Source organism: Manis javanica, chromosome 4, assembly GCF_040802235.1.
Source record: "Manis javanica isolate MJ-LG chromosome 4, MJ_LKY, whole genome shotgun sequence".
Classification (NCBI taxonomy): domain Eukaryota; kingdom Metazoa; phylum Chordata; class Mammalia; order Pholidota; family Manidae; genus Manis; species Manis javanica.
Window position 1 is genome coordinate 131,600,434 of NC_133159.1, and position 24,820 is coordinate 131,625,253.

General features: G+C 43.7%; 5 protein-coding genes across 11 annotated transcripts in view; 2 read left to right on the forward strand and 3 right to left on the reverse strand.

Moving 5' to 3' along the window:
• Positions 1 to 5,462, reverse strand: part of KIAA0753 (KIAA0753 ortholog) — a 63,285-nt gene extending 57,823 nt beyond the window's left edge. The window contains exon 1 of one of the 7 annotated variants that reach the window (XM_037027064.2): positions 5,323 to 5,462. The gene's annotated coding sequence lies outside the window, so the exon portion shown is untranslated. Of the gene's footprint in view, positions 1 to 524; positions 1,202 to 4,134; positions 4,250 to 4,656; positions 4,679 to 5,182; positions 5,296 to 5,322 lie in introns of those variants that run through there. The other 6 variants (XM_037027063.2, XM_037027065.2, XM_037027062.2 and 3 more) reach the window with 6 other exon arrangements.
• Positions 1,384 to 5,176, reverse strand: LOC140849054 (uncharacterized). The gene has a single exon (XM_073234977.1). The coding sequence runs from the start codon at positions 4,855 to 4,857 to the stop codon at positions 1,405 to 1,407; it is 3,453 nt and encodes a 1,150-aa protein (XP_073091078.1). The 5' UTR covers positions 4,858 to 5,176; the 3' UTR covers positions 1,384 to 1,404.
• Positions 5,463 to 5,570: 108 nt separating the features above from the next.
• Positions 5,571 to 7,715, forward strand: TXNDC17 (thioredoxin domain containing 17). The gene is made up of 4 exons (XM_017649071.3): positions 5,571 to 5,786; positions 6,313 to 6,394; positions 6,782 to 6,857; positions 7,507 to 7,715. The coding sequence occupies exons 1-4, from the start codon at positions 5,642 to 5,644 to the stop codon at positions 7,573 to 7,575; spliced, it is 372 nt and encodes a 123-aa protein (XP_017504560.1). The 5' UTR covers positions 5,571 to 5,641; the 3' UTR covers positions 7,576 to 7,715.
• A 1,093-nt stretch (positions 7,716 to 8,808) lies between these two features.
• Positions 8,809 to 14,855, reverse strand: MED31 (mediator complex subunit 31). The gene is made up of 4 exons (XM_017649070.3): positions 14,704 to 14,855; positions 13,808 to 13,885; positions 13,430 to 13,526; positions 8,809 to 9,148 (listed from the first exon to the last, which is right to left on the reverse strand). The coding sequence occupies exons 1-4, from the start codon at positions 14,729 to 14,731 to the stop codon at positions 8,956 to 8,958; spliced, it is 396 nt and encodes a 131-aa protein (XP_017504559.1). The 5' UTR covers positions 14,732 to 14,855; the 3' UTR covers positions 8,809 to 8,955.
• Positions 14,856 to 14,886: 31 nt separating this feature from the next.
• The window catches only part of C4H17orf100 (chromosome 4 C17orf100 homolog), a 29,218-nt gene continuing 19,284 nt past the window's right edge, over positions 14,887 to 24,820 (forward strand). The window contains exon 1 of the mRNA XM_073234978.1: positions 14,887 to 15,869. Within this exon, the coding sequence (XP_073091079.1) occupies positions 15,181 to 15,555 (375 nt within the window). The 5' untranslated portion in view covers positions 14,887 to 15,180 and the 3' untranslated portion in view covers positions 15,556 to 15,869. The remainder of the gene's footprint in view (positions 15,870 to 24,820) is intronic.

A 24,820-nucleotide genomic window follows, 5' to 3' on the forward strand; every position in this document is an offset into this window, starting at 1 on the left:
ACACAACTACACTTCTGAAATTCTATTTCCCCTTTTCATTCCAAATTTTCAATCTCAAATCCAGTAAGACATTATTTCAGAAACAGAATTCTGCTATAGTAAACATGCACTTTCCAGCAGTGCAGTTTTATGGGTACAGTCTACATTTAAAAATCCTAACTATGAGTCACAAAGCACGATGTACTCTTCTAGGTAGCTCAAAAAAGAACATAACTGAGTAACTCCGGTAGCTCAAAAAAGAACATAACTGAGTAACTCCTAGTAAGCCTGCAGGATCAGAATACCTAGGTTTACACCAGATCTGCCATCAACTAGCTGAAAGACCTCTAAATCTTCAATTTTCCCCTGGCTTCCCCCGACCTATACACATTCACAGAGAGGTAAAGTAGGAAAATGTTTACATGTAAACTGCTATGGGCTATATTCATGTCATTGCCTCTCCCTGTTCTAAATGCCTTCTGATAGACACTTTATTCCCTACACTCATCATATTTATCACACGCTTATCTCATGTCGTTATTTACCTATTTCACAGGTATATGTCTCATCTTCCCAGCTAGACAAAGTTCCTTGAGGGTAAGGGCCTTGTCTTGCTCTTCTCTGTTATTTCCCACAACAGTGCTTGGAGCATAGTAGACAATTTAACTCATCATTTGTTGAATTAAGCTGATTTTCCATGAACTAATTTTAAATGTTTTTAAATTTAAATTTGTTCTCTCAAGTCAACTGGGAAATCCAGGTTTAAGAAAATCCCTAATTTAAGCTTTTGAGTAAGTCTGAGGTTTGTAGACTGGATTTGCTTAAAGACAATATATCTGAAGGAAAATAAGGGCAACTGTCCAAGATTCCTTAAAAATTATTCCTCAGGCTATAGAGACATGATCAAAAATGAAGATGGGAGGAAGCACATGAGCGACGCAATCCCAACTGGGCTGACATCACTGCTGTTCAAGGGCTGAAGCTGCAGAATGAAGGAGCCTGCGGAAATGGGGCCAGGGCATCTGCAACTTTCATGGGGCCAGCATTTCCCTTTAGATGCCAAAGGCCTAATAATCTTGTTCTCCATTAGGAAAAAAAACTAGGTAACCCTTCCAGTTTCAGAATACCCTCGATGCCACACACACACACACATATACACGCACCAAGTTCAGGGATGCCCACCCCCAAATTCTTCCCCTATACAAAGTCCTGGGACACCCCTCTCCTTGCAACCCATCTCTTCCCCACTGCTCCATGAAACCTCCCAATTTGTTTCCTGACATACCCTGATACAAAGTATCTCCCTCCCCTGTCCTGAGACACCTCTGCAGTCTGTGCCTTCATTCACAACCCAGGACAAACCTCCCCCATCTGTCCCTCTCCCAAAGAGCCCCAGAATCCCCCCAAACTTATTCCCTACACATACTAGAACTCCCTCCTCAACCGGTGCTCCCCCACATAATTCTCACCCAAACTGTTTCCCCTCACTCTGACTGCAGACACTCCTCCAGCCTGTCTCCTCCCACCTTGATGCGGGTGATCTCTGAAATGGCCAAGGCTTATTCCTTGCCTTGACACTGGCAGGGCCGCAGCTTCGGGCAGCCCCACCGTCGTCCATGTCCCTGGCACTCCTGGCACATTCTCATAGTCTGTTTCTTCCCCACCATACCGGGGGCAGCTCCATAACCTGGTTCCACACCTAGGGGTGTAAGACATCCCCACTGCCCGGTCCCTCCCTGCCAGCTCCAGGACACTTCTACCTCCTGTCTCCTCCCCTGCAGCCCCAGGTCCCTCCGTGGACTGTCTCATCACTGGGAGGCCTGACAGGGCCACATCCGTTTCTTCTGCACTCCCAGTCACCCAGACCGCAGCAGGCACTCGCCCCGCCACAGGAACCCCAACAGCTGCAAGCACGCCCATAGACAAAGGGGCCGTCACAGCCTCAGGGATGGTTCCACTGGATCTTCTTGACAGGCCTGCAGCACCTTCAGAGCCAGTCTCCCCATCCACAGGTGCTGGACCCCTGGCAGCAGCAGGCACCTCAAGCCTGGGTCTCCGTCCCCATATACCTGAGAAATCCTCAGAGCTGGTATCATGCACCACTGGCCCAGGGATCCCAGCATCTGTGGGCACTCCCACTGGCATGGAAAGCCCAGCTGCCACAGGCACCTCAGCAGTCTGCCTTCTTCCCGATAAGCCCCAGAGGCCCACAGAGAGTGTCTCCTCCCCAGCAGACCCAGGCACCCCCATGGCTGTGTGCAGCCCCATGGCCACAGATAGCCCTGAAGTCTGTCTCCGTCCCAACAAGCCTGAGATGCCCCCATGGCCCGTCTTGTTCCCCATGGGTCCAGGCATCCCGGCAGTGGTGGGTATCCCCACCCTTGCAGGAACGTTGGCATCCGCAGGTCCTCGCACTCTCTCTCTCTCCCCCCACAAGTCTGAAACACATCCAGAACCAGTCTCCTCCCACACAGGCCTCGGCACAGCACCAGCTGCAGGCATAGCTACAGTCAAAGGCACTCTTACAGTCTGTCTCTTTCCTGGTAATCCCAAGAAACTCCCAGAGCCAGTTTCCACCTCCGAAGGACCAGGCACCCTAAGAGCTGGGGGCCCTTCAGCAGCCACAGGAACCCCAGCACTCTGTCTCTTTCCCCAAGAGGGTGCGATGCCTCCAGGGCCAGTCTCCCCCCTCACAATCTCAGGCACCTCAGGAGCCACAGGAACCCTATCAGACACAGAAACCCCGATAGCCTCTCTCCTTCCCCATGATCCTGGGAAGGCCACAGAGCCAGTATCCTCTGTGGCGGCCTCGGGAGCTACACATACCCCTGAAGCCATGGGTAGTCTAGCAGCATGAACCCTTTCCCACAGGTTCAGGCCATCTCCAGAGCTGCTTTCCTGACACACAGGGCCAGACATCCACACAGCAGCAGGCATCCTTCCAGACCTGGGCATACCCACACCTGTGGGTACTTCTGCTGGGGCATACTGGTGCTTGTGCCCACCTGCCGCCTCAAGTACCTGGCCAGTCTGAGAGAACCCCACAGCCTGTCTCCTACTGCACAGAGATGAAATGTCCCCATAGCCAGGCTCCTGATCCACAGGCCCAGGTACCCCTAAAGCTGTGGGCACCAGAGCCTTTTGCTCTCCCACAATCTGCCTCCTTTCGCGTAGGTTCAGAACATTTCCACAGCAAGTCTCCTTCCCACCCATGCCTGGCACTGTGTCAGCCAGAGGTCCTCCCAGAGCCTGCTGCCTATCCCACAGGCTTGGGATACCACCATCGCTTGTCTGTTCTCCCAGGGCTCCTGGGACCACTACAGCCTGGGACACCCCGAAAGCCTGTTCTGCTCCCCACAGACCCAGGACGCTTCCACAGCCTGTGTTCTTCCCCAGAACTTGAGGTGCTCCCACAGCCTGCTCTATTTCCCCCAGGTGGGGAGCACCCCCAGCACGTACCTCCTGCTCACAACCAGAAAACTCTGTGGTCTGTGCAGCTGCCCATGACCCTGGGTCACCTCCAGAGCCAGTCTCTACCCACACAGCCTGTCCCATTTCCCTGAATCCGGGATCACCCCCACACCTAATTTCCTCTTCAATAGCACAAGGTACCCCTACAGGCTGTCCTATGCCCCAGAGGCCAGGGATACCCCCAAAGCCCATCTCCTCCACAGCTCGTCTCCTCTGCCATATGCCCTGGGCACTCATAGCAGTTTTCTCCTCCAGAGGTACAGCTCTGGGTACCCCCACAGCATCAGGCAACCCCACAGCCTGTCCCCTTTCCCATAAACCGGGGGTATCCCCACAGACTGTCTCCTGTGACAGAGCTCCAGTTCCCTGTACGGCCTGCCTTCTCTCCCACAGACCCGGAACACCCCCACTGCCTATCTCCCCCTCCACAGCTCTAGGTACTTCCACAGCCTCAGGCCATCCCATGGCCCCAGGCACCCCCGTAGTCAGTCCTTTTCCCCAAGGGCCTGAGACAACCCCATAGTCCATCTCCTGCACAGCCCCAGGCACTCCCACAGCTTGTCCTCTCCCGAGCAGGTGTGGGGCAATCCGAGAACTTGTCCCCACAGTCCCACGCACACCCACAGGAGGGACACTCACAGTCTGCCCCTGGTTACACAAGCCTAAGGCCCTCTCACAACCTACCCCTAGCTCCACAGCCAGAGATACTCCTGTGGACCGGGGAGCCACCCTAGCCAGTCCTTTCACCCACGGTCCTGTCAGACCACTGCGGCTGGTCTCTATCCAGGAAGCACGGCCAGAGACACCCCTTTCAACCGGTCCCTCCCCAGCAGACACAGGATGGAGCTCCACCCTGCTTCCTTCCCCACATCCTGAAGCTGCCCTCATAGCCTGCACCTTCAACCACAGTTTCAGAATGCTCTCATGCCCCATAGATCCCGGACGACCTTTTCTCTCACAGCTCCGGGGACTCCTATAAGGAGTCTCCTCTTCCTCTCCACTGCCTGTCACCCATACGGACCCAACAGGCCCCACCACCTGGGGTTCCCCCACAGCCCCATTCACCCACACAGCTCCAGGGTCCCTTGCAGCCTCAATCGAGCCTGCACTGCCAGATGTCCCCGAAGCCTCATTCTCCCCAGCGGCCTCTGCCTCTCCTCTTCTTCCCCATGACCGTCGACGGTCCTGAAGCCTTTCTGCACTCACACAGCGCGTCTCCCACACCGAGGACCTCGTCCGACGCCTCGCTCCGCGGCCTTGAGACATCCCTGCACCCCATCTCTTCCCCCATGGCCGCCAAACGCCGCGCCCGTATCTGCAGGGCCCCACACAGCGGCCTGGCATCTCTGCCGCTGGCTCGCCCCCGCGCAGCCTTGACAAGACCCTACGGCCAGTCGCCCTGCTCATAGCTCGAGGAAAATTCCTGTCGTCCCCAAAACAGCTCCTGGGCACTTCGAACTTAGCACCTGGCTCCCAAGCTCCACACACGCACGCTACACTCAGCTGCGGCTCTCACAGCCTTACTCCCTCCCAGCCCCCACCCTACGCCCCCGCCGCCCAATCTCGGACGCCCGCCCCGAGTCCTGGGCCCCCAGCTAAGGCCTAGGCAGAGGAAAAGGTAACTAGGGGCGAAGAGCCGCGGGATCTCCCCGGGGTCAAGGTCTCCTCTCCCCCGGGTCCATGACTCCTAATGCAGCTTCCTAGAATCCCCCCAGCTGCGGCCCGAGCCCACCTGGCCTGGGGCGAGGCGCGGCTACCGGGAAGCAGGCGGGGGATGGGGGAGCCCAACTAGGCCTCACTTCCGGCCGCTCGCTCAGTCGCCATAGTAACACGCGTGGGGCAGCTTGGGAGTCGTTAGGGTTTCTGAGCTACCTGAGGGTCCAGGGGCTGTATGGTGGCAGATTTGCAGCCACTGTTCATAGGGCCAGGACCAAATTAGGACAGAAACCTGGGTTTCAGAGTGGAACCAGCACGGAAACACCTAAGACAGGCATTAAGACGATGAGGATGTTATGGCCGCCTGAGGTTCCCGTAGCACCTCAGAGCCTAGTCGGCTCCCTGAGGCCCCGCCCTATTCCTCAGTCACCCGGAAACGCCTTCGCCCCACCCCATGTAGGACCCCGCCCCGCCCCTTCCCGCCCCGCGGCGGCGCTCCCCAGACAACTCCCACTGTCCACGCCGCGTTCTCCCGATGGCCCACTGCGAGGAGGTGACCGTGTCCGGCTTCGAAGAGTTCAACCTGGCTGTGGAGCAGCACAAGGGCAAGACCATTTTCGCTTACTTTACTGGGTCTAAGGACGCCGAAGGGAAAAGCTGGTGCCCCGACTGCATGCAAGGTGAGACTCAGATTCGGGGGCTGCTACAGAGAAATGGCCTTAGGCCGAGGCTATGGGCAGGGAGCGGAATTGAAGCAGAGGAGGGAGACTTGCTTCCTGTAAACCCGGGGCGTCTGAGCTGTTACTTTGCTGTTCTATTCCCTTCTCTCTCCTCTTCCCCGCCCCGAGTGCTCGTCTACCGTTCCACCCAGATAATCTTGGAATGTAGTCCTTTAAACTTTCACTTCCCCAATATGATTAGTGTCTTACAGGACACGTGAGTTGGTGTCCTTTCGATGTCAGTGAATATATATGCCTTTCATTGTTCTGGACGCTGTGCCGTGGGGATAGATAAAGCGGGACTGGGACATGGTCCTTACCCTTGGAGAGACGCTCAAATCGGGAAACACCTGACTTCAGTTAACCTCAGTTAACTGCAGGTTAAAGTCTGAGTACTTATCAAGATTTAGGGGAGGGGGGAGAGAAGCCTTTTATGAATGCCTGATTGTAGAGATGATGTGTAATTATATCTTTTTTTTTTTTAAAGCTGAACCAGTCGTGCGAGAGGGGCTAAAGCATGTTAGTGAAGGATGTGTGTTCATCTACTGCCAAGTAGGAGAAAAACCTTAGTAAGTTGCAAAATATGTTTTCCTGGCATGCACTAGATTCTTCCATATTTAGGCAGGAAGGGCCTTGGACACTCAGTTTCTGCACTCTAAGGTACAGTCAGATAAGTCAAGCAATTGTAAGGTATTAGATACAAATTTTAAATTAGTGTTCGGCCACTCGTATTAGGGTAGTTCAATGAATCTAGCCTGGTGTTAGTTCAGAACTTACTGTCTTTACATTTATTTTAAACTTTAGTCAGTTTAAAAGAAAACTTTTCATGGGGTCGGTAAGTCATAGTCCTCAAGTTTTTTTAAATGTTTACAACATAAATGGAGGAATATATCAAATGTGAAGTAAACTGTAAGAAACCAAGTAAATGATATGATCACTTTTTCTTTTCAAAATAGTTGGAAAGATCCAAATAATGCCTTCAGAAAAAATTTGAAAGTAACTGCAGTGCCTACACTACTTAAGTATGGAACAGTGAGTATCTTTCTTTAACTCCGCTGGGGCTAAAATTTACTGTCAAAAATCTCTTAACTTGTTCTAGATTCAAATTTGAAAAGAGTTTGACATTTCATCCCTAACATCACACTGCTGTTTTTCAAGTGCATTAAAAACACAATCTAGTAGTCCATCTCTATGACCAATCCTAATCACGTATTAATAATGCAAATATCTAAATATTAGATTTTTTTCATGCTTAAAAGCCACTCTTATTTTAAAATCCTGTACACACTGCTCAAGAAAATGGGTTAACATGTAATGTAATTCCTTAAAACCAATGGCACCAATTGTTTTGTTTAATTTTCACCATAATTTTGGTTGATAAGAAAGGGCATCTCATCTAGTTTAGTCACAGCCCTAGGATGCTAAATTAAACTGCTGAGGGTAAGGGGATGGATGGCTTTGGGCTTGCTAACTCCTGTTTTAGTCAGTGGAGCCAAGTATTTTAATGATTCATCATAAAGCAGATCTTTTAACTATTCCCTAAAACTTGTCATAACTTGTTGATAGTTTCTGAATGGCATAATTTCTGTTAACAATGTTTGTGTCATTCACGCAGAACAACTCATTCCCTCCTGATGTTTTGGCAGCTGTGAGTTATGATTTGAATTTTCTTTTCTTACAGCCTCAAAAGCTGGTAGAATCTGAGTGTATTCAGGCCAACCTTGTGGAGATGTTATTCTCTGAAGATTAAGATTTGATGCTGGCAATTGTGTCTGGATTTCCTGGTTTGCTCTAGTATAAAAGAAACTGCATACTCTGGATTTATGTTAGCAATAAATAATGATGTTTAAAACATTGGTGTATGTTAGCAATAAATAATGATGTTTAAAACATTGGTGTATATCTAAACAATCAAGATTACTATTAAAATGCTCATGAACAGTCAGTCCGCTTATAATATATGGGTATCTTTAAGATACAAAGTAAAGTAAGTCTTCAGGAGCAGCAGTAATAGCACAAAGGAATGTATTAGTGGAGCTGATAGAAGTATCTAAAAGCTCCTAAGAGTGTGGTAGACAACTTCCAACCTCTACAGGAGTCAGGATCTACTACTGTTTGTAAATGTCAGGGATTTACAAACAACTGTTATACTTCTTTGGCTTTAGAATGTAGAACTTAACCACTGAAGGAAAGCACAGCACATCTACTATACCTTCTGTTTAATGCAGACAGTTTTGTTTTCCAGTTGTCTGAACATATCACTACTTGGGATGAGATGGGTGGCAGAGAGAGGTCAGAGACTAACCTAGTGGTGGGGAGAACCCCAGCACATGATTCAGTCACACTGTAGCTGTCGGACCACCAGAAAATTACTTAACCTATCTAAACCTCAGTTTCCTCCTTTATGAACAAGGTGGTTTTGGAGATAAAATGAGAATGCAACAAATAATGTAGCACCTGGTTGTGACACCTGCCAAATGTTTGCTTTCCTGAGTGAGCACAAGTATTTGAGGCTCCCTCCTCATCTTGGTTCTAGTCTAAGGTCAAAAGACCAATTGGTACCCAACCACCAATCTTTTCCCTGTCATCACTAGGTCAGTGATATACCAGTGATTCTTCCCTAAAGCCCTGGTGCAAAGCAAATGGTGATACAGTTATGTCTTTCTCTCCTACAGAACTTAAGAACCTACTGTCTGATTTCAAGAGGTCACTGACTCCATTCCTCTCTTTCTGCAGATCAGAGGGACGGGGTAGCTGATCTGAGGAAGACTAAAGATCCAGGAAAAGACTTGCCCCTGCCCCCACTGTAGGCTGGAAACGGCTAGGGCTTAGAGTTTGGGGTATCTGGTAGCCCTCCCCTTGCCCCATCCTCCACTGTCTCCTGAAATTGGTCTAAAGCACCTAATGTTTCTGCTCTTACTCAGTTGACTGTTAAATGCTAATATAAAACTTGCATATCCACAGGGAAATCAAAGCAGAACAATTCTGGTTTGACAGAAATAGTCTATTAACAAAATCAGTTGGATTACGTATCACACTAACGGTTCTGGGTGCTTCCCAGTGAAGTAGGTAGGAAGGGTCTTTTCTGTCCTCGTGGTACAGAAGACACTGCACGTGGTGGAAGGGCCTTTCACTTCCCCGACGCACTGTTCTGCTGCTGCTGCTCCACCAGGGCCTGCTGAAGGCGCATCCGCTTCCGGGAGTAGTGCTGCCAGTGCAGGATTTGCTGCTCATCGATAAATTTCGCACACTGAGCATTCACCAGCTCCTTGCGGAAGTGTTCATATTGGAGCAGTTCTAACATGTGTAAACACTGAGGATACCTGGGTTTAAGTTTGTAAGTTAATGGTTGACATAATTTAAGTCAGTAATGCCAAGCTATAATATAATTATTCAAAAATGATCTTGTAGCCCATTTCTAGAATATTAACTTAGTACACTTTGGTAGTATAGGGTTTTTTTTCTTGTGAATGCAGAAAACTAATCATCAAAGTCAGCATTAAGCAAAATTTTCAGAAGTGAGAAAACTTAAGTCCAGAGAGATTAATACTTGCCAGTAACTGTTAAGCAGAGTCAACAGTTAGGGGCAAATCATGCTGTTCTAGTGGTTTCCAAGGTGAGGAACACTAATACTTTTTACTTTAGTAATTACGAGCTTAACTGATACTATTGATTTTCCATCAATAGTGATAAAAAGACAACTTTTATTTGAAAGTGAGTTTCAGAAAGAACTGCACAAATATTGTCTTCTAGTTTCCCACAGGGATACAGCAATTCTCAAATTATGTGTACTTTAAGACTGAGCAAATAAATAAGTAAATACACTGTAGAGAAAGAGAGCCAAATCGCTGACTGTCAGAAAAGGAGTTACAGGTAACGGGGAAAGTTAGAATGAACCCTGTGTTACTGAGCTGCAATTGAAAACATCAGTATGAACTCATGTCTTTTAATACAAATACACAAATATAGAAATAGAGATGTGTATACACATATACCCACACACCCACACCCACATATAGTTCTTAGATATGTATGCCAAGAGGGCCTAGAAGCAATGATACTGTGGTACCAACAAGCACCCTTAGCATCCAGCACCCAGGGTTTTAAGTAGCATTTTTCAGGGTTCCTTGGAGAAATGGCTGATTCCAGGGCTGAGGCAGGGAAAGTCCAAGATGAACCTGGAACATTACATAGCGCCAAAAAGAAAAGTGCTGAAAAAATTACAGGGATATAGCAAAAGAACTTAGAAGCCAATCTGAAGGGACTCACAATGGCCAAATCTGGAATCATTACAGCAAAAAAAGAAAAAAAGTAATTATAATACAAAAGATAAAAAGACTCCAAGAGTCCATACTGATGTAACTTTTTAAATGAATATAAACAAATCAGGAATAAGAGAATGTTCCTTATGACTGTATTCCAACTAATAAATGTAGAAATAATGACAGAGTTAGAAAATCTCACAGTAAAAACTGTTTCAGGAAAGTCTCAAAAGATGCTACAATTCGTGGCTAAAAGTATGACATTAAACAAGATATTTATGTGGTCTCCAAGTATTTCCTTGTAAGATACTTATTAAATACAAAAGGAGAAATAGTAACTCAATATGGAGAAACCTGGTAGCCACAACATCATCCAAGTTATCAGAATTAACATAACCAACAGTGGGACAAATTAACTGCCCGTGCCTCCTGTTAGGATATACCAAGAAGGATACACATCATCTGTGTCAGTCATGGAGAGGAAAAAAAAAAAAGATCAAGGAACTCAGATTAAAGGAGATTAACAAAACCTGAAAACAAAATGCAGCATATGAGCCTAGACTGGATACTATACCCAAAAAAGGGCATTAATGAGACAGCTGGCAAAATCTGAATGTCTGTAGATTAGACAAGATTAGATAATATATTAATGTTAATATTCTGATTTTGATCATTGTACTGTGGTTATATAAGATGTTAAATGTTAACATTTAGAATATTTGGGTGAAGAACATAAAAAACTGCTGGGAAAATAGAATTCCTATACACGAAATTATTTCAAATAGAAAAGACATAAAATTCAAGTAAGTCAATTTAAAAAATTCAAATCATATTAGGGAGTACACAGATAGAACCAAAATTGTGTAAGTACTATATAAATGACCAACATTTGGGAAACAGTATATTACAGCAGTGCTCCCCAGATTTTAAAATGCACATGAATCACTTCTTAAAATGCAGATCTGATTTAGCAGGTGTGGGTAGGACCCAAGCTCAGCATTTAACAAGCTCCCAAGCGATACCAACACTGAGGGCTGAGGATCACACTGTGTAGCAGGGCCCCATCCCAAGCTGTCCTTCCAAGATAAAAATTTTCTACTTATACTCCAAAAACACACAGTTGCCTGTAATTATTGGTAGCTAACCTGAAATGTCCTCATCCTACCCCAGCTCTTTCCTTTTCTTGAGGGCACCCCTAATTAAAAAGACCTGGGTTTGAATACCAGCTCTGCCATTCATCAGTTAGGCTCTGTACAAAGTAGTTAACCTCTCAAGGTTTAGTTTCTTCCCCTGTGAGGTAAGTTAACGTGACAACCAAGAGAATGGTGTCAAATAGCAGTTCATCAGTAACTGGAATTTACACACACAGTCATTATTTATCAAACTTGAAAAAGACAATGCTTAGAATACATTAAATGACAGGATAGGAATGATAAGTATTTTTGATAGGCTACAATTACAGCATTCACCAACAAAATGAAATAGAAGAGGTACAAAAGGAAAGTTTGGCATTTCCAATTTTAAAAAATAAACAAGACATAGAGAACTCAAATAATAGCACTCACGAAAATAAGAACAAAAGTACTTCCACTGACATGAGCTCCCAGCAAGTCAACAGTGTGAATGCTTATCCCCCAACCAGCCAAAAAAATAATGTAAACTTAAGTTGAACTAACAAAAGTGTAATGTTCATATGAAGAAAATAAATGCTATTTGGTCTACCATACCCTGACCACATTTGAAGGTCTGTGTTTAGTTCTTGGCTGAATACCATTTTAAGGCACAATTGCAAAATATCTAAAGGAGGGCACAAGAGAAATGGCTAGAAGAAGCTGAGAAAAATAGACATAACAGATACATTACAGTTGCAGATCCTGGCTACTAGTGAAGTGGGTCTAAGGTAGAAAGTGTCTAAAAGAGGTAGCTGTTCCTCAGTTCTAGCCAACTACTGACTTGGGAAAATGAAGAGCCAGGGCTACCAGATCTTCCAAATTTTAAAAAGTAGGTAGAAATCTGATTATATGAAACTTTCCAATTCTTCAAATATTGGCAACTATTAAAAAAAATGAAAAACTTGTGCAGACTAAATGAAATGCCTACAGGAGTTAACTTGCAACTTCTCTTGAATTTAAATATCTGAAAAGCAATTGCCTCCAGAGGGCAAAGACTGGTTCTGGATTAATTCAGGGACAAAACTGAGAAGATGGGTTGAAGCTACACAGAGGTATATTGTATCCCAAGATAAGAAAGAACTCTCAAGCAACTAGCTAACAATACCATCAGCTGTCCCTGAACAGAGCAATAGGCACTCACTGGAAACCCCCAGCAGAATGTAGATGACTATCTCAGCAACGCTGTGGGTGAGTTGAACTACATGGTGTATACAGCTCAGTGCCAACACTGAGTATCTAAGTCTTCTACACACATACAATATGTTGCAATCTAATAAAAGTCTTTTCTTTGGATTATTAAATGAATAAGTGGTTGTTTATTAAAGGGCCAGTAAGGTTACAAACGGTCCTGCAAGCAGCAGCGGATGTCGAGCTTCATGAATCAGTTTTTAGACCCAAATCAGAGAAGCGACCAGATTGGAAAAGTTTGAAACATTTTCCCCTCAAACTCATATTTGTTTAAGTAAAAAAAAAGACAAAAAGTTTCACCATTGCTTTTTGACAACCTAATTAAGACAAAACAGGCATTAAATTCAAGGTCTAAATAAGCACAGTGCTTGGCACAGAAGATGCCCTTAAAAAAAGAAAGCAGCTATGACTCAGGTAATTAAAACTCCGTTATTAGAACTCCTCCAGAAAATCTTCCTTACAAATACTTTTTCTTTCATTTTTCAGCCCACGGCTATGTCGTTGCATTTATGATTGTGGGTCCTTTGGAGTCGGAAACAGAGTGAGATGGGGCAAGTGGTACAAGATAGGATCAGACAAGAAAAGGACGATCACGCAGGACTTTAAACCAAGGGAAAAGAGGGGATTTTGTACTGCATGCAGTTGGAAGTCATTGAAAGGTTCTAACAAGAAAGTGACATGTTGTGATTTACATTTTTAAGGGCTCAAGTTGCTTCTGTGAGGAAAATTGTTTCGATCTGTTTGGCTTGGAGGGATGTGGGAGCAGGAGGAAGGTAAGAATGGAAGCAGGAATAACCAGTGACCAGATAACTGCAGTCATCCAAGTTAGAAATGAGGGTATCTTGTATTAAGGTGGAAGCAACCAAGAAGTGGAGAGATTCAAAACATATTTTCCCAATGTGAAACTAAAAAGTCTGTTAAATATCAGTGTTTTGGATTATGATAAAGTATATACATATAGGACTATAAAAATCAAACTTACTTTAGATACTTGGCATATTCTGGTTCTTTCCAGTAAAGCAAGTACTTAAGATAATTAACAAAAGCTTTGTCCTTGAAGTAACCTCTTTGGGCAAGAACTGAAAGGCATAAAAAGAGAAAGAAACAAGACATCTGTAGACCAAACCAATCCTTGGACGACTGATTTGTGACTCCTAACATAAAGAATCTATTGACTTAATATCCCCACCACAAACACAAGTCCCAGTTTGCTCAAACACACACACACACAATTAGTATAAATAGAGCAGTAATTCCATTCGATTGAGTATGTATTAAAGTATGTATTATTAGGAATTGTAATGCTTCTATCAGAAATCATTTATATCTTCCCAATTCAATGAAATGCTCTACAACTTACAATTAAGGTAATTTGGGTTGGCTAAACACTGCACAAATTCCAATTCCAACTGAAACCGAAGTCGATTTCCAGCATCATCTAGGAGAGAAGATAGCAAAAATCATCCAAAGTGAAGTTCAATATATACAATACTGGTTTGCAGAAAGAAAACAGCTGTAAAGAAACTTGACTACCCCTGAGATAATTCTGAGGAAAGAAGGGAACGTGATGGTTTTCCTAAGCAGGGTGTAGGAGGAGATAAAGCTTCCCCAGAAGTCTAAGCAGAACCCTGATTAAAAGGAGTTGAGTTACAAGGTTCTTTAAAGTTAGAGAATCCATCAAAGAAAACAGGAACACACAAGTAACACACTTGTGCACCACTACTTAAGGAGTTTAACTGTGCCTTCCTCTATTTTCATAATCCGTTACAACAATTAAGTGATTAAGTAAAAGCTAACTGAGTGCCAAACAAATAAGGAAAAAGTTTAGAGTGCAAGCTGATTACGAGACGACGGAGAGTGACCAGTATCATGGAGTATTTGCATATGTGAGACGTCTGTGGCAGAATGATACACAAGTTTGTCGGCGTATTTCAAACTTATGCAAGTTCATTTGAGACGCAGAAAACCAACCGACGGTTTAAAATCCAAGTCTTCTCCCTTAGTCTCGCCCACGCCGGGGCGAGCATAGCAAGGAGAAAGAGCCAGTGAGGAAAAAGGATCTGCGAACAAACTAAACTGTGAAAAGGCCATACTACCTTCGCCCTCCTGACGCTCCAAGAGCCCTCGCTCCTGCCGGTCCGAGCTCTAACCCTGCCGGGGGTTAGGCCCGGAAGGAGTCCCCTGGCAAGCAGGAGGAGGTGTCTGGGCCCAGGATAGCTCTACTTGCCAAAACTCGCGGCTCCGGGCGCTACTTACCTGTCTCCATCGCGACAGTCGCCGCCATCACACACTCAAAGACGACGAGCCGCGACCAGCCCAAGAGAGCAACCGCGCGGATTCGGAGGGGAGGTTCCGGAAGCTGCGGCTCCCTCTTCCTGTCGCGGGGCAGTGTGGGATGCGTGGGCACGCACGGAGGCGCGTGGAGTGAAGCTCCGCCCATCTCCGCCCGCCGCGGCCTAGGCGCGGCTCCAACCACGCAGACTTCCGATAGGCGAGGGGGTGGTGCGGTTTCCCGAGGAGTGCTAGAGGGCAGGGCCCAGTGTTTTGAAGGGTCATTCCAGACCCCACAGGACCACCGTGGCTACTCGTCACTGTGTCACCCTTGGCCCGAGGTGACGTAACATTCCGTTGTGACGTCATTCCTTACTCTGTGACTTGCCCCAGAGGGGAAACTGTCGAGGGTCGTTGGGTCGTACGGCTTCCAGAGGCATCATAGGCCCCGTTACCCGTAGAATGGCCTCATCCCTTCGGGGAAAGCTCTCTTCCCCCCGGGTGGACACCTCTCGCTACAAGGAGACGTCAACAGTCCGCGTGGAGACCTCCTCCCACCACGTGGAGACATCCTCCCGACAGGTGCGAACGTCCTCCCAGCAGGTGGAAACCTCCCAGCACCGCACCGAAGGGCCCTCCATCTCCCCCTCTGGGAAACGGCTCCCTCACGTCCTCGAGGTGTCTTCCCAGCACATGGAAACCTCCCAACACACAGAAACGTTCTCTCACCAAGTGAGGTCCTCGTCCCTACGGGTGGAAACATCTCTCCACCGCGTGGAGAGCCTGCCCCAGCGGGACAAGCCGGCAGCCCGCCAGAATGTAAAGATGGCCCGATGAAATGCTTTCCAAAGGCTATGAAAGGGCCATGGCCCTTAGCCAGGACACAGTTGCTTCCAGTTTGCAGCCAGGCAGCTGCCAAGGGGATCAGTCATCTTTAGTTTCATGGAAACAGCCCGTGAATCACTGTAAGACATAGCCAAGCTGTGGTTTCGGGACTCAGCCAATATTTATTGACCATACTGCACCTTGGAGCATCCTGCTTTTGACCCAGTGAACCATTTTAACTTGAAGCCAGCACAGCAAGTTTTCAGGCCCACGGTACTGCATAAATTGCGTTGGTGGACAAAGAGGCTTTTGAACCTTTGAGCCAGGTGAGTTTTGGATTCATAGTCGCTTGAACTGCCTTCACTACTTCAAACTTAGGAATATGGAGCAAACTGAAATCATGACCAGTGCAATGATAATATGCCTGCTAAAAACCTGAGAGGCAAGAAACAGACTCTAATTCATTAGTTGGCCTTTATGTTTCAAAATAAGCAGTTATTTTCTTTTTGTTAAGTCTTTGTACATGGTACCCCAAGCCACACTTTAATATAGATCAAATGTAGTTAAAAATGAAAAATGAAGGTCAACAACATCAACAATCAAGAATAATTTTAAGGGAAACCTGACCTGAGATTTGCGGAGGTGGTGGGGAGGGGTTTTTATTGAGTACCTTCTCTGTGCCAGGCCTTACTCAAGCACTTGGGCTATAGCAGTAAAGAAGACAAGACAGGGCCCCCGCTCTCAAGGAGCTTTCAGTCTGGTGAAGAGGCAGACAACAAATGACAAAACAAAACAATTTGCTATTGTGATTAGCACTGTGATGGAAATAAATGGGTACAGAATGGAGGAAGGGGGTTCTTTAGATAGAATGGCCAGGGAAGGCCTTGCCAAGTAGGCATATTTGGTCTGAGATTTGTGTGGATGACTGAGCCATGAAAAGATCTGGGGAGACTGCATTTTAGGCAGAAGGAACAGCAAGTGCAAAGGGTATGGGAGCATACTTGGAATGTTTGCAGAGCAGTAGGCAAACATTCATAGAAGGTCTTAAAAGCCATGGTAAGGTGCTTAGGTTTTATTCTAATCAAAGGTCAATGGGAAGACATTGGAAGGTTTTCAGCATGGGAGTGACATGATGCAATTTACATTTTAAAAAGATCCTGGCTTCTGTGGGTAGGATGTAGGTCAGTTGTTCTCCACCAGGCTTGATTTTGTCCCCGAAGGCACATTTGAAAATGTCTAGAGACATTTTCCTTTGTCTCAATTTGGTCGTGGTGGGAGAGCTACTGGCAACTCGTGGGTGGAGGCCAGGGATGCTGCTAACATCGTACAGTGCACAGGACAGTCCCCTCCTGCGACAGAGGGGACTAAGTGGAATCTAACTTAGTCCAAAATATCAGTAGTGCAAGGTTGAGAAGCCCTGATGTGTAGGGGACAAGAAAGGAAACCGGAACTGGTTAGGAAGTTAATGCCATGGTCCAGTAAGAGATGCTAGTGGCTCATACTAGGGTGACAGAAGTGGAGCTAGAGAAAAGAGGGCAGATTAGGGATGTGTTTTGGAGGCAGAGCTGACATGACTGATCGATTTGGAAGGTGTGGGAAAGAAAAATAGAAGAATCAAGGGTGACTTCTAAGTTCGGCTTGAGCAGTTTGGTGTATGGTAGTACCATTTACTAGCATGAGAAATACTAGGGGAAGATCAGATTTAGGAGGACAAATTAGTTCTGTGATTGGCCGTGTTGAGTTTTGAGATGCCTGTAAAATACCCAGCTGGAGACATTGAGTGGCAGCTGAATGCAAGAGGCTGACTACCCCGAGACAGGTCAGGATTGGAAATATAAAATGTGGGGTCATCAGTACATAGGTGATATTTAAACAGGGACTGCCCAGGAGAATAGGGGTTCAGGCAAGATGAATGTTATAAAACCCAGAGGCTACCCTAATCTTTCTGCATCATAAAAACTTATGCTGTAAGCTAATAATTAGATTTCGGAAATTTAGTCTTTAGTGACCTTGCTAATTCCTCTTAACATGACAGACCATGTATATTATGTACAAACTCTGTTAGTCAGTAGTTGCTTTTTTTGTACAATGTTCTTTAAAATGTTTTTATTACAAAATAAATAGGTACTTAATATAACAAATGAAATAATTTAAAGAAATGGGAAGAAAAATTTAATAATTTGTCCTGACTTCTTTTCATTTCAGTCTTCTGGAAATAATGTCAGCAACCTGGAGGATATCCTTTCAGGCCTTTCTGCATTATTTCTGTCCCCGTTCTTAGTACCTGGAAGATGGGTTGAAAAGTTGCAGTGAAAAAGCCAAAGATTTGGTTTCTAGATAATTGACACTCTTGAAAGGATACAGGATCCTGGTAACTTCTTTCTATTTGTCCTACTTGTTTGATAAGAAGGATTTTACCTGAGTTTTCTACCCAATTTCACTTATCTGTGTTTCAAAGCTGAAATCCAAAGAGGTATGCACAGAGTAAGAAAGTGTCAAAAAAGACAAGATATGAAGAAAAAGGATATGACAATCTATTTGTCATATATACTGCTTTATGCATCAAATTCCACAGCTTTAAAATGATCCTGTATTTTAAAGAAGCTTTTATCTGTCATGATTTTTAACTACCTGCTGCATATTATAAGTGTGTGCTACCCAAACTGTGTGTCATCAACCTCCCCACACTGTCTGCTCTTGGAGGCACCAAAGGAGCATGGATACTTTTGTATCTGTGCCATGGTATATAATGCTGAGCCCAGTATGTGTACAATGGAAAGTGAAGAGCAATACTGTCCCTCCCTTCCCAGCCAAGGAAGCCTTTAATGGCTCCATCTACTAATCCCTTGGATTTATTGAGCTGGATAATAGCAGGGACTTGCTTTCAGTTGTCAACCAGTTACCTTGAAAAATTAAATAAGTACAAGTCAGCACCTGCCATTCTCCTCATAATTCATTCATTTATATGTAAGCTGAGGGCAGCTTACAAAATTCAGCATGTATTTGCTATCAGTTGTGTTAAAAATACTCGAAATGAAAGGATCCCATTAATAGAATATGCTTTCCCCAGTTCTTACAAGCCATGGGCAGAATCGAGAGTCCAGCCAGTGAGGTACTTGTTTCAGGTCCTCCTCTTGATCTCCCAGGATTCATCTTGCTCCATCCCAATATGGCTAGTGCAAGTACCAAGCCCTGTATGCCTGACCCAGTTCCGAGGGGTTCCGTACGCTATATCCATTCCACATGCTAATTAGGCTAGAGAAAGAGTGCACTATTTAAAACTTTTTATTTTAAGTTGGTCTTTATGATACAGATGGTTCTGAGAAACTGAAATGTGTAGAAGCCAAAAGTAATTTGGCTGGGAGCAGAGATTCTTACAACTGCTATTCACTGCTGCTCTGGGTGGTTTCTTTTGATAGCCGAATAAAGGTATGTATAGTGTCCTTAACTTTAGTTTACAGTGGGCACAGTGGATAGTACAGACAAGGAAGAAAGAAGTAACATTTATATGGAATTCTGCAGAGCACTTTGCTTCCTGTGAGAGTCCCAAAACCTCAACTTACTATTTTGAAGCTCTGTTTTTAAGTGCCTAAACATTTAGCATCAGCATGTCTTCTTGATAAATTGGCCCCTTTGTCATTATTAAATGAGCTCCCTTATCCCTTGTAATATTCTTTGCTCTGAAATCTATTTTGTTTGATAGGAATACAGCTGCCCTAGCTTTCTTTGGTTGTTGTTAGGATGGTGCATCTCTCCTCACCCTTTAACTTTCAACCTATTTATGTTTTTATATTTAAAGTGAATTTGTCTTATTATATAGAAAGTCATCAGTTCTTTTTTTAAATCCAACCTAATAACTTCTGCCTTCTACGAGATGTTTAGACCATTTATATTTTCTGTAATTATTGAAATGGTTGGGTTTAAATCTACCATCCAGCTGTTTGTTACTCTACTCTGGCAGGAAGCTGCCTCATTATCTCATGTAAGTTTTGTTAGAGATTAACCTTATAATGTAGTCTTTAAATAACAGAATATTCAGATGGAACTGTGACTGAATGTATGGAGTAGTTATCATAGCCCAGAGATGGCTGGGGTACTGCCTCTTAGGGTTACAATGACTGTTGGGACTTTGTGTCCTTTTTTGGGGGAGAGGGTAATAGCATCTTTCTTCCTGTGAAGAATAGTTACATTGTGTTAGATAGAACTGTTTTTTATTTTGGTATGGAAGTTCACTAGCTACTACAACGGTCTGTGGCATTTATGGTTTTGTCCCAACTCCACATGCCCTTTTTATGTGTTCCACATTGTGACTGAAGCTGTGACTCCACAAACCACATTTCTATGTTGCCACAGGGCCCCATGTTGCACTCTGCTAATAAGGGGCCCTGGAAGGAGCCTTTGAGGCTGGGTGAGGCAGGCAGGACTTCTTCCTGTCACCTGCAGTTTCCTGCAAGCATGACACCAGTAGCGCTGGACCCTGGCAGCAGCAGCTGAATCCACTTTGCAACTTTGTAATGGGTGAATGACTAGCTTTATTGCACCCTACTTCAGAACATGAGTAACATACACCTGACACTCTTCAGAGGTCTAAGTTTCAGCAAAAAGGGGTCCCTCTTTTTAAGTTTGTAGGTTTCCATTTTCTACCTTTTCCTTTCTACCAGTGAGGCAGAGCATTGCTCTGTAAGTTTATTACCTTTGCAGGTTTCCTTTTCTGAGCTTGCCTGCCTGTACTTTTATCCTTGGCTCATTTTTCTTTCTTGTCTTTTTCTTCTAGATTTGTGTGATGCTTTATTCTGAATACAAATTCTCATTTGCATTGCAGACATATTCCCAAAGTTTGTGGCTTGTTCTTTTTTATTTTTTGCTACCAGCCCCACACAATTCTTTTACTTTATTTTGTTATCATTAATCTACAATTACATGAAGAACATTATGTTTACTAGGCTCTCCCCTACCCCAAGTCCCCCCCACAAACCCCATTTCAGTTACTGTCCATCAGCATAGCAAGATTCTGTAGAATCACTACTTGTCTTCTCTGTGTTGCACAGCCCTCCCCTTTCCCCCACCCCCCACATTATACATGCTAATCACAATACCCCTTTTCTTCCCCACCCTCCCTACCCTCCCATTCTCCCCAGTCTCTTTCCCTTTGTTAACTGTTAGTCCATTCTTGGGTTCTGTGATTCTGCTGCTGTTTTGTTCCTTCAGTTTTTCTTTTGTTCTTATACTCCACATATGAGTGAAATCATTCGGTATTTGTCTTTCTCCGCCTGGCTTATTTCACTGAGCATAATACCCTCTAGCTCCATCCATGTTGTTGCAAATGGTAGGATTTGTTTTCTTCTTATGGCTGAATAATATTCCAGTGTGTAAGTACCACATCTTCTTTATCCATTCATCTACTGATAGATACTTAGGTTGCTTCCATTTCTTGGCTATTGTAAATAGTGCTGCGATAAACATAGGGGTGCATGTGTCTTTTTCAAACTGGGCTCCTGTATTCTTAGGGTAAATTCCTAGGAGTGGAATTGCTGGGTCAAATGGTATTTCTATTTTGAGCTTTTTGAGGAACCTCCATATTGCTTTCCACAATGGTTGAACTAATTTACATTCCCACCAGCAGTGTAGGAGGGTTCCCCTTTCTCCACAACCTCACCAACATTTGTTGTTTGTCTTTTGGATGGTGGCGATCTTTACTGGTGTGAGGTGATATCTCATCGTGGTTTTAATTTGCAGTTCTCTGATGACTAGCGATGTGGAGCATCTTTTCATGTGTCTGTTGGCCATCTGAATTTCTTCTTTGGAGAACTGTTCAGCTCCTCTGCCCATTTTTTAATTGGATTATTTGCTTTTTGTTTGTTGAGGTGCATGAGCTCTTTATGTATTTTGGATGTCAACCCTTTAACGGATCTGTCATTTATGAATATATTCTCCCATACTGTAGGATACCTTTTTGTTCTATTGATAGTGTCCTTTGCTGTACAGAAGCTTTTCAGCTTGATATAGTCCCACTTGTTCATTTTTGCTTTTGTTTCCCTTGCCCGGGGAGATATATTCATGAAGAAGTCACTCATGTTTATGTCCAAGAGATTTTTGCCTTTGTTTTTTTCTAAGAGTTTTATGGTTTCATGACTTACATTCAGGTCTTTGATCCATTTTGAATTTACTTTTGTGTATGGGGTCAGACAGTGATCCAGTTTCATTATCTTACATGTAGCTGTCCAGGTTTGCCAGCACCATCTGTTGAAGAGACTGTCATTTCCCCATTGTATGTCCATGGCTCCTTTATCGAATATTAATTGACCATATATGTTTGGGTTAATGTCTGGAGTCTCTAATCTGTTCCACTGGTCTGTGGCTCTGTTCTTGTGCCAATACCAAATTGTCTTGATTACTATGGCTTTGTAGTAGAGCTTGAAGTTGGGGAATGAGATCCCCACCACTTTATTCTTCTTTCTCAGGATTGCTTTGGCTATTCAGGGTCTTTGGTGTTTCCATATGAATTTTTGAACTATTTGTTCCAGTTCATTGAAGAATGTTGTTGGTAATTTGATAGGGATTGCATCAAATCTGTATATTGCTTTGGGCAGCATGGCCATTTTGACAATATTAATTCTTCCTAGCCAAGAGCATGGGATGAGTTTCCATTTGTTAGTGTCCTCTTTAATTTCTCTTAAGAGTGTCTTATAGTTTTCAGGGTATAGGTCTTTCACTTCTTTGGTTAGGTTTATTCCTAGGTATTTTATTCTTTTTGATGCAATTGTGAATGGAATTGTTTTCCTGATTTCTCTTTCTATTGGCTCATTGTTAGTGTATAGGAAAAGCCACAGATTTCTGTGTGTTAATTTTGTATCCTGCAACTTTACTATATTCTAATATCAGCTCTAGTAGTTTTGGAGTGGAGTCTTTAGGGTTTTTTATGTATAATATCATGTCATCTGCAAATAGTGACAGTTTAACTTCTTCTTTACCAATCCGGATTCCTAGTATTTCTTTGTTTTGTCTAATTGCTGTGGCTAGGACCTCCAATACTATGTTAATTAACAGTGGGGAGAGTGGGCATCCATCTTGTTACCGATCTCAGAGGAAAAGCTTTCAGCTTCTCACTGTTCAGTATGATGTTGGCTGTGGGTTTATCGTATATGGCCTTTATTATGTTGAGTTACTTGCTCTCTATACCCATTTTGCTGAGAGTTTTTATCATGAATGGATGTTGAATTTTGTCAAATGCTTTTTCAGAATCTATGGAGATGATCATGTGGTTTTTGTCTTTCTTTTTGTTTATGTGGTGGATGATGTTGATGGATTTTCAAATGCTGTACCATCCTTGCATCCCTGGGATGAATCCTACTTGGTTGTGGTATATGATCCTTTTGATATATTTTTTAATTCGGTTTGCTAATATTTTATTGAGTATTTTTGCATCTACGTTCATCAGGGATATTGGTCTGTAATTTTCTTTTTTGGTGGGGTCTTTTCCTGGTTTTGGTATTAGGGTGATGTTGGCTTCATAGAATGAGTTTGGGAGTATTCCCTCCTCTTTTATTTTTTGGTAAACTTTAAGGAGAATGGGTATTATATCTTCTCTGTATGTCTGATAAAATTCTGAGGTAAATCCATCTGGCCTGGGTGTTTTGTTCTTGGGTAGTTTTTTGATTACCACTTCAATTTCTTTGCTGGTAATTAGTTCGTTTAGATTTTGTGTTTCTTCCTTGGTCAGTTTTGGAAGGTTGTATTTTTCTAGGAAGTCGTCCATTTCTTCTAGGTTTTCCAGCTTCTTAGCATATAGGTTTTCATAGTAGTCTCTAATAATTCTTTGTATTTCTGTTGGGTCTGTCATGATGTTTCTTTTCTCATTTCTGATTCTGTTGATGTGTGTTGATTCTCTTTTTCTCTTAATAAGTCTGGCTAGAGGCTTATCTATTTTGTTTATTTTCTCAAAGAACCAGCTCTTGGTTTCGTTGATTTTTTCTATTGTTTTATTCTTCTCAATTTTGTTTATTTCTTCTCTGTTCTTTATTATGTCCATCCTTCTGCTAACTTTAGGCCTCATTTGTTCTTCTTTTTCCAATTTTGATAATTGTGACATTAGACTATTCATTTGGGTTTGTTCTTCCTTCTTTAAATATGCCTGGATTGCTATATACTTTCCTTTTAAGACTGCTTTTGCTGCGTCCCACAGAAGTTGGGGCTTTGTGTTGTTGTCATTTATTTCCATATATTGCTGGATCTCCATTTTAATTTGGTCGCTGATTCATTGACTATTTAGAAGTATGTTGTTAAGCCTCCATGTGTTTGTGAGCCTTTTTGCTTTCTCTACAATTTATTTCTAGTTTTATACCTTTGTGGTCTGAAAAGTTGGTTGGTAGGATTTCAATCTTTTTGAATTTACTGAGGCTCTTTTTGTGGCGTAGTATGTGGTCTATTCTGGACAATGTTCCATGTGCACTTGAGAAGAATGTGTATCCTGTTGCTTTTGGATGTAGAGTTCTATAGATGTCTGTTAGGTCCATCTGTTCTAGTGTGTTGTTCAGTGCCTCTGTGTCCTTACTTATTTTCTGTCTGGTGGATCTGTCCTTTGGAGTGAATGGTGTGTTGAAGTCTCCTAAAATGAATGCATTGCAGTCTATTTCCTCCTTTAGTTCTGTTAGTATTTGTTTCACATATGCTGGTGCTCCTGTGTTGGGTACATATATATTTATAATGGTTATATCCTCTTGTTGGACTGACCCCTTTATCATTATGTAATGTCCTTCTTTATCTCTTGTTACTTTCTTTGCTTTGAAGTCTATTTTGTCTGATACTAGTACTGCAACACCTGCTTTTTTCTCCCTATTGTTTGCATGGAATATCTTTTTCCATCCTTTGACTTTTAGTCTGTGCATGTCTTTGGGTTTGAGGTGAGTCTCTTATAAGCAGCATATAGATGGGTCTTGTTTTTTTATCCATTCAGTGACTCTATGTCTTTTGATTGGTACATTCAGTCCATTTACATTTAGGGTGATTATCCATAGGTATGTACTTATTGCCATTTCAGGCTTTAGATTCGTGATTACCAAAGGTTCCAGATTACTTTCCTTACTATCTAAGAGTCTAACTTAACTCACTTAGTATGCTGTTACAAACACAATCTAAAGGTTCTTTTCTATTTCTCCTCCTATTTCTTCCTCCTTCATTCTTTATATATTAGGTATCAAATTCTGTACTTTTTGTCTATCCCTTGATTGACTTTGGGGATAGTCAATTTAATTTTGCATTTGCCTTGCAGTCAGCTGCT

What these genes read in the sequence shown, in the direction of transcription:
- MED31 (XM_017649070.3), bottom strand. Translation starts at nt 14,731, where the DNA reads ATGGCGGCGACTGTCGCGATGGAGACAG. An exon ending in GACTGTCGCGATGGAGACAG is followed by an intron (nt 13,886 to 14,703) that starts GTAAGTAGCGCC and finishes CTTCTCTCCTAG; the next exon opens with ATGATGCTGGAAATCGACTT. An exon ending in GAATATGCCAAGTATCTAAA is followed by an intron (nt 9,149 to 13,429) that starts GTAAGTTTGATT and finishes ACTTAAACCCAG; the next exon opens with GTATCCTCAGTGTTTACACA.
- TXNDC17 (XM_017649071.3), top strand. Translation starts at nt 5,642, where the DNA reads ATGGCCCACTGCGAGGAGGTGACCGTGTCCGGCTTCGAAGAGTTCAAC. An exon ending in CAAGTAGGAGAAAAACCTTA is followed by an intron (nt 6,395 to 6,781) that starts GTAAGTTGCAAA and finishes TTTTCAAAATAG; the next exon opens with TTGGAAAGATCCAAATAATG. An exon ending in CACTACTTAAGTATGGAACA is followed by an intron (nt 6,858 to 7,506) that starts GTGAGTATCTTT and finishes CTTTTCTTACAG; the next exon opens with CCTCAAAAGCTGGTAGAATC.
- LOC140849054 (XM_073234977.1), bottom strand. Translation starts at nt 4,857, where the DNA reads ATGAGCAGGGCGACTGGCCGTAGGGTCTTGTCAAGGCTGCGCGGGGGC.